At 45.0% G+C, this 14,218-nt stretch overlaps 1 protein-coding gene and 1 pseudogene across 1 annotated transcript; both read right to left on the bottom strand.

Moving 5' to 3' along the window:
• The window catches only part of LOC112074215 (extracellular calcium-sensing receptor-like), a 12,368-nt pseudogene extending 5,421 nt beyond the window's left edge, over window positions 1-6,947 (bottom strand).
• A 1,971-nt stretch (window positions 6,948-8,918) lies between these two features.
• LOC112074214 (extracellular calcium-sensing receptor-like) lies at window positions 8,919-11,890 on the bottom strand. Its single transcript, XM_024141421.2, has 5 exons — window positions 11,630-11,890; window positions 10,592-11,404; window positions 10,223-10,450; window positions 9,970-10,093; window positions 8,919-9,844 (listed from the first exon to the last, which is right to left on the bottom strand). The coding sequence occupies exons 1-5, from the start codon at window positions 11,888-11,890 to the stop codon at window positions 8,919-8,921; spliced, it is 2,352 nt and encodes a 783-aa protein (XP_023997189.2).
• Window positions 11,891-14,218: the final 2,328 nt, after the last annotated feature.

Below are 14,218 nucleotides of genomic sequence, written 5' to 3'. Positions count from 1 at the left end.
AGCTAGCTAGGGCTGGCTCCGTGTGGCAGTCTAGAGCTAGGGCTGGCTCCGTAGTGCAGTCTGGAGCTAGGGCTGGCTCCGTAGTGCAGTCTAGAGCTAGGGCTGGCTCCGTAGTGCAGTCTGAGCTAGGGCTGGCTCCGTAGTGCAGTCTAGAGCTAGGGCTGGCTCCGTAGTGGCAGTCTAGAGCTAGGGCTGGCCCGTAGTGCAGTCTAGAGCTAGGGCTGGCTCCGTAGTGCAGTCTAGAGCTAGGGCTGGCTCCGTAGTGGAGTCTAGAGCTAGGCTGGCTCCGTAGTGCAGTCTAGAGCTAGGGCTGGCTCCGTAGTGCAGTCTAGAGCTAGCGCTGGCTCCGTAGTGCAGTCTAGAGCTAGGGCTGGCTCCGTAGTGCAGTCTAGAGCTAGGCTGGCTCCGTAGTGCAGTTAGAGCTAGGGCTGGCTCCGTAGTGCAGTCTAGAGCTAGGGTTGGCTCTGTAGTGGAGTCTAGAGCTAGGGCTGGCTCCGTAGTGCAGTCTGGAGCTAGGCTGGCTCCGTAGTGCAGTCTAGAGATAGGGTTGGCTCTGTAGTGGAGTCTAGAGCTAGGGCTGGCTCCGTAGTGCAGTCTAGAGCTAGGGCTGGCTCCGTAGTGCAGTCTAGAGCTAGGGCTGGCTCTGAGTGCAGTCTAGAGCTAGGCTGGCTCCGTATGCAGTTTAGAGCTAGGGCTGGCTCCGTAGTGCAGTCTAGAGCTAGGCTGGCTCCGTAGTGCAGTCTAGAGCTAGGGTTGGCTCTGTAGTGGAGTCTAAGCTAGGGCTGGCTCCGTAGGCAGTCTAGAGCTAGGGCTGGCTCCGTAGTGCAGTCTAGAGCTAGGGCTGGCTCCGTAGTGCAGTCTAGAGCTAGGGCTGGCTCCGTAGTGCAGTCTAGAGCAGGGCTGGCTCTGTAGTGGAGTCTAGAGTAGGGCTGGCTCCGTAGTGCAGTCTGGAGCTAGGGCTGGCTCCGTAGTGCAGTCTAGAGCTAGGGCTGACTCTGTGGTCTGTAACTCTCTGAACCCTGTGCTGTCTCAGAGCCTACCACATAGGCCCTGTCAGTCGGTGCTCCCGCCCCTGCTCCTTTCCCCGTCCACATCCTGCCCAAACACCCCATCAACCTCAACCTGGCATGTAGGAGGTGTGACACGTCTCTGAGGTATCGAGAGCATGACATAGGGGTCTTAATAAGAGAGCATTGGAGAGCCAGCCAGCGCCGGGCTACCCAAGTCCTCACAGTGAGGARMCATGTGCCATGCATGATTTAGGSTGTAGGTCTRTCTAACTGCTGTACCGTAGGTTAGTGTCCTAGTGTCCAAAGTCTAATGGAACACTGGCAAAATGAGGCATATACATATCCGGGCACGTGGCTGCTATTTGKTGGGCTCCCAAGCTCTGTTACAGCCATTCAAATTCACAGATTGAAAAGTGTGTGGCGGCTGTAGTCTGTGAGATGTACAGAAAATAAATCAGGGGTTTTATGCAATCGACCTTTACTTGTCGAACCATTTGGAGAAAAAAAACAACAACATGAAACGGGACTCATTGAGYYTATAAATGTGTACCCATAACTAGTTCTTCACCAGCTGGGACTGTTGAGGTTTTCAGTCTGCAAGGTCAACTATCCTTTCAGAAGATCTTTATCAGCAACCAGGAGAGGATGAGGCACCGCCGTGGACTCGCATAGACACCTGTCCAACCTCCAATTATCCAGTAGGTCCCTTTGTCTTAACAATGGTTGGGGCTGATATCTGATATCTGGGCGCAATGTTCATTTGATAGTATAGTGTATTTTTTTGTAGTATGATTGCTAAAGAGTAGACTTAAAGAGATTATGGTCAAATAGATTGGCCTGCTCTGGTTTGGGCCTCTTCGTATGTAAGGAACATTTTGTTGGGTTTATCTACAAAGCACTCATGCAATAAAACGTCCTATGTATCTGTCATCATTAATTCGATGTAGACTTACATATGAACAAACCTGATCTCAGGATTCGATTTATACTGGAGGCCCCTTCAGTCTCCACAGAGTTTGGTTTTTGCATCTTTTATGTGGAACAACTTACAGAGCTCTCTGAAATTCGATMTTCTGATCCCCCCGTGGTCAGTTCAGAGAAATGATCAGAGACCTCTACGTTAATAATAAATGTGTCTGCTTTTCTTAATGTGTTTTGTAATTTTGTATATTGTATGTTGTATGTGTTTGATATATTTATGTAGGACTCATCTGTAAAAGAGAGCCTAGTCTTAGTATGACTTCCCTTTAAAAACATTTAAATCATTTTTTTGATGTAAAATTATAATAAGAGGCAATATAAAAATGGTGTGCAATCGATCAGAATGTTCTGTTTTTCTTTTCAAAATTGATTGAAGACTATTGTTAACCSTGTAGGCACCTTGCAACTAATCAGAGGTGAGTTAAATTACAACGTAAAGGATTATCATTGCCCCCAACCAAATTAATTAGGACTTTTCCATTGTATTTCATTTTTTCCAATTCTTGATCCTGTGCAGTTTTAAATCAAATGTAAACACCAAATTATTTTTTTTATCAATTTCAATTTACTTTAGAAGAAATAATGAATCATGCAAAGGTGTTCACTATTTAACAGAATCTGATGATTACAGATATACGTGTCCTTGATGGGAATGCTACTTTGTTGTTGTGTTAAAGGATAGCTGGGGGCCTTGAGTGTTCCTCCCCTGGGACTGCGCTCTGGCATAGCAGCAGCTCCTCTGTACCTGGAGAGAGTCATCCCACTGTGTGTGGTGTGTGTGTGTGTGTCAAAGGGCCTGCTTTGTCTGTACCAGGTGGTTACTTGTTTACCTGTTGTCTGTCTGCTGCTGCTGCACTGTGCCTGCTCTGTCTGTTTCTGTACTATGCAGCCTGCGTCTGTCTGTCTGTCGTCTGTCTGTCGTCTGTCTGTCTGTCTGTCTGTCGTCTGCTGTCTTCGTCGTCTTCTGTCGTTCTGTCTGTCTGTCTGTCTGTCTGTCTGTCTGTCTGTCTGTCTGTCTGTCTGTCTGCTGCCTGTCGCTGTCTGTCGCTGTCTGTCTGTCAGCCTGTCTATCTTTGACAATGTCTAATGTTCATGTTTCAATATCTATTATTTCACAAAAGTTTTTTTTGATTGTGATTTTATTTAAATACACACAACAGTAAAAACACTAAACACTAAACAGCTAGTGACTTAATTATTTTATTATTTTAATTATTTTCAGTTTCAAACATGCAGCAGTTGTTCCTTCCACAGTTCACTACAAAAATTTGACAAACACATATCATTAGTAGCCCCGACATTTTCTAAAATATGTTATGACGTATCATTGGATGTCTTCCCCATCATATGTTTTTGGGTGTTTTGCTCTGGCCTCATCGATATAATAAACATTTAGAGCAAATATGCAGAAAAGTAAACGCAAAACTAGAGCCAGAATAGCAATAGATCTCCACAGCTACAAGTGACTTCCCAGGAGACGGACATAAGCTGGATAAAGGTGATCCGACTGCCACAGAATATGAGCATGCTGAAGGTGATGAATTTGCTCATTTGAATATCAGGCAGCTTCCGAGCAGAAAAGAGCACAAGCACAAGAGAGAGAGGAGTCCTATATAGCCCAACACAGCCAGAAACAATGCTGACCCACATCACACTCTAGAATGATCTTTTCCTGATAGGTTTTCATATTCTTGTAGGGGAAAGGAGGGGAGACTGTTAACCAAAGAGCACAGATCAGGACCTGTATGAGAGTGAAAGCCAGAACACTGAGTCTCTGCTGTGGAGGACCAAACCATCATGACATTACTGGCTGGAAGTGTAGCCCTGAAGGCATCAACACCACTATTGTTTTCCCCAGAACACAGAAGTGCAGAGACGAAAGGTGATCCAAACGCTGTGTAGCCAGCATACAGGACACTCAGAGCGGCCAATGAAAGTAAGAGAACACAGAAAACACAGAAGTCAGGAGAAGAGCAGCAAGAAGCTAGGCTCAGAGTTGTTGGCCCTGACGATGGGGGTCTCTCTGTAACAGTAGAAAATGAGTGATGTCATCACCGTAAGAAACAACCCTAGCAATGAAAACAAGGCCAGCAGTGTCCCCATGATTTCCTCATAAGATAAGAATTCAACTTCTTTCGGAAGGCAGGAATCTCTGTACTTGTTGGACCAATATTCCAGCTGGCACCTCGTACAGTCGATGGAATCTGCYGTTATTTGGAAAAAAAACAACAGTCAGACTTCACTTTTACAATCGTAAAGCAATTACATACTGAYATCGATGTCTGAAATATGACATCATTTAATAATTTTTTTTAGGAGCGTGCCTCTGGGACCTGTGTCGATTTCTGAGTGACTGTTTCAGTGAGCCGTAATGCTGTGTGTTTGCCCATCACCTGTAGCGTTGCTGATCTCTCCCTCTGAACATGGGACACAGTCATAACAGCATACGGGCTTTCCTTTCTGTACAGCCTTACGAGTGCCTGGGGGACAGCTCTCACTGCACACTGACACAGGTATCTTTAGGGGTACAGAGATCATACACGGTTTACTGTAAATGTTACATGTTTTACTCCAGCAGGGTCTGTAACAGTTTTCACTGCACACTGACAAAGGCATCCTGATACACAGAAAACAGCAAAAACAACCACAACAATTCAATCAAAAGCAGTGCAATGACAGAATCATGTCAATATACTTGTGTACACTTAGATCCTAAAATGTATTTTGACATAGAATATGAAGAATACAGATAGTTTTGTATTCACTGTAGATTATATATATATATAGCCTGAGAGAGATGTTTGAGTGACTAAGAGCCTCACCTTTTTACTACCTCCTCTCCAAATGACACTGACGTTATTCATCATGAACTGGTGGCCTTTTGGCAGTGCGGCATCATAGGTACCGACGGTGACTCCATCCATGGTGCCTGGGTTAGTGGTTTGTAAGTTAACCAGTTCGTATCTAGCCGGTGAGTCTCCATTACTATCGAAAAACACTCTCTCCCCCTCCTCTGTTGTGAAATTCACTGTTTGAAGGTAATACAAAACCTTTTGTGGTTGGGGGAGAAATTACAAAAATAGTTCAGCTACTAAAAAAAATGTTGAAGAAGAACGTATAATCTCTCACCAGCGTATTTGTTTATGATACGTAACATGTGACAATGAAAACTAGTGAATTCTCTGACTGGTTCCTGCTCACCTGCCATGGCTGGATGTGTGTGGGTTGAGCACAGCTCCCATTAGAGAAGGGTCCCCGGCTCTCCTCACATGTCAACAGGTTGTGGAGGGCATGAGCCACAGCATACACAGACTTATACACATTATTAGTGAACGTGAACTCGGACACATCTGTGAACGTGTTCTGCACGTCTCTTAAACTCTCCGAGCCGTTGCATGGCTTCCTCTTAGGTTCTGTAGTCATATTGAGCGAGCAGTCGAACACAATCTCCCAGAAATCCCTGAGAAACATGCTGTTGGGGAAGTGAGAGGGGTGGACATCCCTCAGATGCTCTCCCAGCCCGGGGATGTGAGCCCTGGTCACCGTGAAGCCTATGGCGCCCACCAGGGCMCTGTGTCCCTCGATGGCAGTGAGAGAAGGYTCTGTGATCCAGGCATCACTGCCGATCCACTGRAGTCCTGTGATATTGTGCCTGTAGAGCTCACTCYCCAGAACCTTGATCTCCCTGTGGGTCATGAAGGCCATGATGACCTTTGAACTGGACTGTTTAATAATCTCCACTATCCTGAGAAGCTCATGGCGCGGACCTGTCTGTTCAAATGCCTCAGAGTATTCTATACACACTCCCTCCTCCTGTGCAGCTAGCANATTCTATACACACTCCCTCCTCCTGTGCAGCTAGCAGGAAGGTGGCTATGCCTCTATTCCCATAGTCATTATCACTGCTTATAGCCCCCACCCAGCTCCAGCCAAAGTGCTTGACCAGTTGGGCCAAGGCTCTGCTCTGGTAGATGTCACTGGGGATGGTTCTGAAGAAGGAAGGGAACTCCTTTCTGTTACTCAGACACCCACAGGTGGCGAAATGGCTGATCTGTTTTGGTGAGGGTCACAAAAGACAGTTTGTGACAATAGTGACAAAATATCACAGCACTTCTGAATATGACATCACTCTGAATATGACAGCACTCTGAATATGACAGCACGTCTGAATATCACATCACTTCTGAATATGACAGCACTTCTGAATATGACAGCACTTCTGAATATGACAGCACTCTGAATATGACAGCACTTCTGAATATGACATACTCTGAATATGCAAAGCACTTCTGAATATGAAGCACTCTGAATATGAGCAGCCCTTCTGAATATGACAGCACTCTGAATATGACCGCACTTCTGAATATGACAGCACTTCTGAAATATACAGCACTCTGAATATGAAGCACTTCTGAATATGCCCAGACTCTGAATATACAGATATCAGTCATTCTGAATATGAAGCACACTTCTGAATATACACAGCACTCTGAAATATCACATCACTCTGAATATCACATCACTCTGAATATGACAGCACTTCTGAATATGACAGCACTTCTGAATATCACAGAATAGAGCACACTGTAGATACTTGTGCATTTGATTTAAAAGCTACATGAAGTAATAATTTGTTCAAGATGACATTGTAATTTACTAGGCAGTTTATGTTGTTCACTTTATGTTCATTTTGTTTCTTACCACTGGTATTTGAAACCTCCCAACCATCTGTGCCATTCCGATAGTAGGTGTAGATCCAGAATGCCCAAGGATGGCCTGGACTGTGTCCGATTCGGTGCAGCTGTTGTCATTGATAATGCTCTTCTGTCCGTTCACCAGAGCCATCGCAGCTCTCAGTATATCCATAGTGCCACAGTGATTGTAGATTTTGTATCCAAGCCTAATGCCTGGAAGAATTTCATAGTCTCTGTTGATTTCCTCAATTGCAAAGATCATTGTTTGAGCAAACTGGAATTCTCTGAAATTATAACTAAAAAAAAATTGTAGTTAGAAATTATTTAGTACACTTTAAACTTCAAATAACAGAAAAACAACACTGTTTGAAACAAATAAACATGATGAATATACCTACTTTATGCATCTACGAATTTTGGGGATGGTCTGAAATGTGTCTATGACCCCATCTTGTTCYGTGCGGAACGAGAAGATGCCTCCGATGACAAGGTTCCCGTCCTTGGCCAGGTCTGGCAGCTCTGCCCTGCTCTGCAGCCTGCACACTGGCTCTCCCTCCCCCATCACCACCAGCAGCACCAACAGGACCAGCTCCAGCAGTGGCATGGCTCCTGGCTCTGTAGTGCAGTCAGGGCTCTTAGACTCTACAGCTCCCGGCCTTAGCCCTTATATAGCCCCTGGCCCCCCGCCCCTGCAGCAGGGGTAGCTGCTATGGCTCCAGCCCTGGTGTGGCTCCTGGAGGAGGAAGGTCTCAGGAGACCAGGGGACACTCAACCAAACAAGAAATCAAAGACACGTTGAGATTCTGTCTCATTGTGATCCGGATGTTTTGTTCTCTCTCTGGTTGTTGGGAAGGTGGCATGGTACTTTCTCTGGTTGTTGGGAAGGTTGCCATGGTAATCTCTCTGGTTGTTGGGAAGGTGGCATGGTACTCTCTCTGGTTGTTGGGAAGGTTGGCAATGGTATTTCTCGTTGTTGGGAAGGTTGGCATGGTACTCTGCTCGGTTGTTGGAAGGTTGACTGGTACTCTCTTGGTGTTGGGAAGGTTGACCTGGTACTCTCTCGGGTTGTTTGGGAAGTTGGCATGTATCTCTCTCTGGTTGTTGGGTATGGTTGCATGGTACTCTTTGGTTGTTGGAAGAGGTTGGCATGGTTACTTTCTGGTTGTTGGGAAGGTTGACATGTTCTTCTCTGGTTTGTTTGGAAGGTTGGCATGGTACTCTGGTTGTTGGGAAGGCTTTGACAGATGGTATCTCTCTGGTTGTTGGGAGGTTACATGGTACTCTCTCTGGTTGTAGGGAAGGTTTGACATGGTATCTCTGGTTTTGGGAAGGTTTGACATGGTTACTCTTCTGGTTGTTATTGGAGGTTGCATGGTACTCTGGTTGTTGGGAAGGTTGCATGGTCTCTTCTGGTTATTGGGAAGGTTGACATGGTACTCTCTTGGTTGTTGGGAAGGTTGACATGGTACTCTCTCTGGTTGTTGGGTGGTTGCATGGTACTTCTCTGGTTGTTGGGAAGGTTGGCATGGTACTCTGGTTGTTGGGAAGGTTGACATGGTACTCTCTCGGTTGTTGGGAAGGTTGACATGTACTCTCTCTGGTTGTTGGGAAGGTTGCATGGTACTCTCTCTGTTGTTGGGTGTTGGCATGGTTCTGGTTGTTGGGAAGGTTGGCATGGTACTCTCTCTGGTTGTTGGGAAGGTTGACATGGTCTCTCTCTGGTTTGGGAAGGTGAATGGTCATCTCTCTGTTGTTGGGAAGGTTGCATGGTACTCTCTCTGGTTGTTGGGAAGGTTGCATGGTACTCTCTGTGTTGGGAAGGTTGCATGGTACTCTCTCTGGTTTTGGGAAGGTTGCATGGTACTCTGGTTGTTGGGAAGGTTGCATGGTACTCTCTGGTTGTTGGGAAGGTTGACATGGTACTCTCTCTGGTTTTGGGAAGGTTCATGTATCTGTTGTTGGAAGGTTGCATGGTACTCTCTCTGGTTGTTGGGAAGGTTGCATGGTACTTTCTCTGGTTGTTGGAAGGTTGGCATGGTATTCAGTTATATACCTCATTCACTACGTTTAGCCATACTCTGACAATAAAAAAATATATGTTAATTTGACAGTTCATAATTTAAAAAACAACCGATTCATTTTCTAGTTATATATTGTTTTTTTCAACAATTAAACGTTCATACCTGAAATACTTAAAATGTCAAAATAAAGTACATTATCATGAGAAATATGACTAAACAATTACGCATTCATGCTGATGTTGTTGAACATTTTCCTCATCACTCTTTTTAGTGTTTTTCTCTGGATTCATTAAAATGATATAACATTTAGGTGCAAATATACAGAAAAGCAACAAAGCTTGAGGAAGATGGATAAAGATTCCACAAGCTACAGTGAACTTCCCAGGAGAGCTGACATAAGCTGGGATAAAGGTGATCCAGACTGCACAGAATATGAGCATGCTGAAGGTGATGAATTTGGCCTCATTGAAGTTATCAGGCAGCTTCCGAGCCAGAAAAGCCAGCACAAAGCACAAGAGAGACAGGAGTCCTATATAGCCCAACACAGCCCAGAAACCAATAGCTGAACCCACATCACACTCTAGAATGATCTTTTCCTTGTAGGTCTTCATGTTCTTGTAGGGGAAAGGAGGGGAGACTGTTAACCAAAGAGCACAGATCAGGACCTGTATGAGAGTGAAAGCCAGAACACTGAGTCTCTGCTGTGGAAGCCCAAACCATTTCATGACATTACTGGCTGGAAGTGTAGCCCTGAAGGCCATCAACACCACTATTGTTTTCCCCAGAACACAAGAGATGCAGAGGACGAAGGTGATCCCAAACGCTGTGTGACGCAGCATACAGGACCACTCAGAGGGCCGGCCAATGAAYGTAAGAGAACACAGAAAACACAGAGCCAAGGAGAAGAGCAGCAGGAAGCTCAGCTCAGAGTTGTTGGCCCTGACGATGGGGGTTTTCTTGTATCTGAAGAAAATAAATGCCACAATACTAGTCATACATGTTCCTAGCAGGGAGACAGCAGTCAGCAACACTCCCATGATTTCTTCATAGGAGAGAAATTCTATTTCCTTCTTTTCACACATATCCCTCTTCTTATTGGTCCAAAACTCAGGATGACATTGATCACAGGTGACAGAATCTATAAAAAGCAAAAGGAATGTAATAGGTTTAATAAAGACTACACACAAAATCTTTTTTATTCCAGGACAACAGTGTAGGTCGTTTTGTTTTTCTCTTATCACTGTTTGACTGATTAGTTCCTACCTGTYTTATTACTTATTTCTCCCTCTGCACATMGGATACAGTCATAACAGCATACAGGCTTTCCTTTCTGTACAGCCTTACGAGTGCCTGGGGGACAGCTCTCACTGCACACTGACACAGGCACCTGTAAAAAAAAAAAAAYKKWTTGGTGGTATACATTAGAGAACATGTTGACACAATCCACTACACTGTGTACTGTTACAAATGATAGCCTGCAACACATTGCGTGTATTTGACATTCAATTAGTCCCACCAGCTTTGCATTCTGTGTCCACACTAAGGAGCTGTTGTTAATGGTGAGTTGGCTGTCTGCAGGTAGGGAGGCATCGTAGAGACCCACGGTAACAAACTCCACGTTGCCGTCCTCCTTCGGCTGCCAGTTGATGATGTCATACTTGGCAGTAACGTCTCCTTTCTCGTTGAAATACACCTCCTCCCCCTCCTTTGTCTTGAAACGCACATTTTTTATGTGCTGGAGAATCTAAGGAGACATAACAATAACAGTAATAATAATAACATATCAGGAATGTTCACAAGCCAGCTTTTTTTGTGCAGTTTGAACAGAAATGTCCGACATATGAAAATCTGAGTTACACTTCAAAATTTGTGCTCATCAACTCACTGTCTGTGGATCAGGCTGTGTCTTGTTGCCACACGTCTCCCCACAGCCCCAAACATTATGGAGYGCATGGGCCACAGCCAGAACCCCTTTATAGACATTATTAAAGATAGCCATTAGAGACAGATCAGTGAAGATGTTCTGTAACCCAGACAGATTCTCCCTGCCTGTACACTCTCGCTGAGACTGACCCGTCTCGGACTCTGAGCTCTCACCCTGCCTGAAGCGACAGTCAAACAGAGCCTCCCAGAACTCAGTGAACATGCTGCTGTCAATGCCGGCCGAGATAAGCGGRCTCACGTCCAGGATGAACTCTCCCAGCCCTGTGACACGGGCTTTGGCGATGGACAGGCCTATGGCTCCGTTCAGGACGTGGTGGGCCTCCACCCTGGCGATGTAGGAGTCAATGATCCATCCCTCGGAGCCCACCCACTGGTAGCCTGTCAGATTGTGGCGGGCAAATTGCTTCACCAGCAAGTCTAGGTCCAGGAAGGAGAGGAAGGCGACAATGACCTTGGATTTGGACGTCTTGATGCTCTCTATGACCCTCTGCAGCTTCTCCTCAGGGTCTGTCCTGAAGAAGGCCACAGAGTACTCCAGACAGATCCCCAGCTGCTCTGCCGTCTCAATGAACGTGGCCATGCCGTTGTTTCCATAGTCGTCGTTGGTTCGGATGGCGCCCACCCAAGTCCAGCCAAAGTGCTTGACCAGCTGGGCCAGGGCTCTGCTCTGGTAGTGGTCACTGGGGATGGTTCTGAAGAAGGAGGGGTACTTGACTTTATTACTCAGACACCCACATGTGGCAAAGTGGCTGATCTGAGGATAAAAATAGTACAGGAGTAACAATAGACAACCAATTAGGACATACAACTATCTATCGACAGTATAAGAATAGACAACACATCCAWATACTACTATTTAGGGGAGAAAGCATTTTTCAAAAAGTTTTTAATGACTACCAATGAGCATGTTTTGAATTAATGTATAGAACATCTTAATACACTGATACCCTCTTGACTCCTAACCCTGCCCACTACCTACCATCGGGATATGGAAGGGACCGAGGACGGTAGCAGTGGCCATGCTGGGTGAGGAGGAGTCCTCCCCCATGATGGCCTGAACCTGGGCTGGTCTGGAGCAACCTGAACCCTCTGTGGCCGTCTCCTGGTTCCCGTTAGCCAGCGCCAGGGCCACCCTCACCCCTCTGGCTATGGAGCCACATGAGTCATAGATCTTATAGCCTAGAGAGACACCGGGCAACAGGGATGTGCTGTTGTTGATCTCCTCTATGGCAAACAGCATAGCCTGGGTAAACTGGAARGCTCTGAAATTCAGACTGGTTCCAACATGACAGTTGTTAATGTCAGGGTTTGGTGTTCAAATGTTCCCTGACTAAAATGAACAATATTTTCTCCTTAATTAATAAATATTGCAAAAAATATTTTGTAAGAAATTATTCTAGAGATACATTATTGAAACCAATAATTGTTGACAACCATAGTAGAAAAAGAAGGAATTTGCTATTTTCTTAATATGTATGTTATTCTTAAAACTTACCCATAGTATTTTCCCTGAATTTCAATATTATGCCWACCTCATTCCTGCCAGTAGTTTACCTGGTGCACTGCAGAGGTGGTGGGCTCTGTGTGTAGTTCAGCTCTCTGTTCTGCCAGCTGCTGTGGAATGAGAAGATGCCTCCCAGAATGATGTCTCCGTCCTTGGCCAGCTGTGGGTACTCTGGTCCTCCTCTCCGCCTGCACACCACCAGGTCATCTGGCTCTGCCCTGGATAGAGCAACCACCAGAACCAGCTGTAGCATCGCCCAGCCCTGCTCTGGCCACCTATGTGTGGACAGCATACCTGACACTGCTAGGCTTCTGTAGCGTGCTAGGCTGGCATTACAGGTGCCCAACAAAGGGATGGCATTGCTGAAACTGATATTTATACGTTGCGGCACAGTGTGACACAATCATACTCCACCAGGGAACGAGCACCATTGGGCATCAGTGAGGGAGGTGCTGCATTGTGTCATGATAACAACACTGTTGTTACAATTACTGGCATGTTTAGTGTGGAGTTGTTTTAAGANAATTACTGGCATGTTTAGTGTGGAGTTGTTTTAAGAAGGTCATTCCAAGGATGATTATGACACTGTATTGATTAGTAGAAAATTACTGGTATGATTAGTGTGGAATTGTTTTAAGAAGGTCATACCAAGGATCATMTAGCTATTTGATTTTGAATTTTAAGACCCCTTGAAGTATCAAAAAAATATCCACCCCAAAATATTTGATGAAACATTGAATTTGGCCTTACTGCTAATAGCCCAATACAAATGCGTTGAATAACATAGTCACTACATGGTCCAATAGATAGTCCCCCCACAAAATCTAAAGGAAGTTTGTTTTGAAGTSTCTGTATTATATCTGAAAGATATGAAAAAGATCAGGAAATTTAACAATTTTTTTGTCGCACTAATTTGTCTCCATGTAACCTAACAAAATGTGGAAAAAGTCAAGGGGTCTGAATACTTTCCGAATGCACCGCATTATTCTGACCCCTTGAATTTTTCCACATTTTGTTACGTTACAGCCTAATTCTAAAATTGATAAAATGTTTTTTCCCCCCTCATCAATCTACACACAATACCCCATATTGTAACGGCTTTCTTCTGTGGACGAAGGAGAGGACCAAAGCGCAGCGTGCTTAGTGTTCAACATGTTTAATAAAGACGATAAACGTGAACACTACAAAATACAAAACAACAAATGTGAAAAACCGAAACAGTCCTATCTGGTGCATAGACACAAAGACAGAAGACAACCACCCACAAAACCCAACACAAAACAGGCTACCTAAATATGGTTCCCAATCAGAGACAATGACAAACACCTGCCTCTGATTGAGAACCATATCAGGCCAAACAACAAACCCAACATAGAAACACAAAACATAGAATGCCGACTCAGCTCACGTTCTGACCAACACTAAAACAAAGAAAACACAAAAGAACTATGGTCAGAACGTGACACATATTGACAAAGCAAAAACAGGTACTTTTTTTGTTGTTYAAATTTCTTACAAAACATTATAATATTTTCACATTTACAAAAGTATTCAAACCCTTTACTCAGTACTTTGTTGAAGCACCATTGGCAGTGATTAGAGCCTTAAGTCCTCTTGGGTATGAGGCTACACACTTGGCACACCTGTATTTGGGGAGTTTATCCCATTCTTCTCTGCATATCTTCTCAAGCTCTGCCAAGCGGGCTGTGATGTGCCTTTTACTGAAGAGTGCTTCCGTCTGGCAACTCTACCATAAAGGCCTGATTGTGATGTGTCCCTCTGGAAGGTTCTCCATCTCCAAAAGGAGAACTCTGGAGCTCTGTCAGTGACCATCGGGTTCGTAGTCACCTCTCTGACCAAGGCCCTTCTCCCCCGATTGCTCAGTTTGGCCAGGAAGCCACCTCTAGGAGAGACTTGGTTGTTACAAAACTTCTTCCATTTAAGAATGATGGAGGTCACTTGTTTGGGGGATCTTCAAATGCTGCAGAAATGTTTTGGTGCCCTTCCCCAGATCTGTGCCTCGACACAATCCTGTCTCGGAGCCTACGGGACAATTCCTTCAAT

The sequence above is a fragment of the Salvelinus sp. IW2-2015 genome, unplaced genomic scaffold (assembly GCF_002910315.2).
Source record: "Salvelinus sp. IW2-2015 unplaced genomic scaffold, ASM291031v2 Un_scaffold2537, whole genome shotgun sequence".
Taxonomy (NCBI): Eukaryota; Metazoa; Chordata; class Actinopteri; order Salmoniformes; family Salmonidae; genus Salvelinus; species Salvelinus sp. IW2-2015.
The sequence above is the reverse complement of the archived record's forward strand: the minus strand, read 5'-3'. Positions and strand labels throughout refer to the sequence as shown.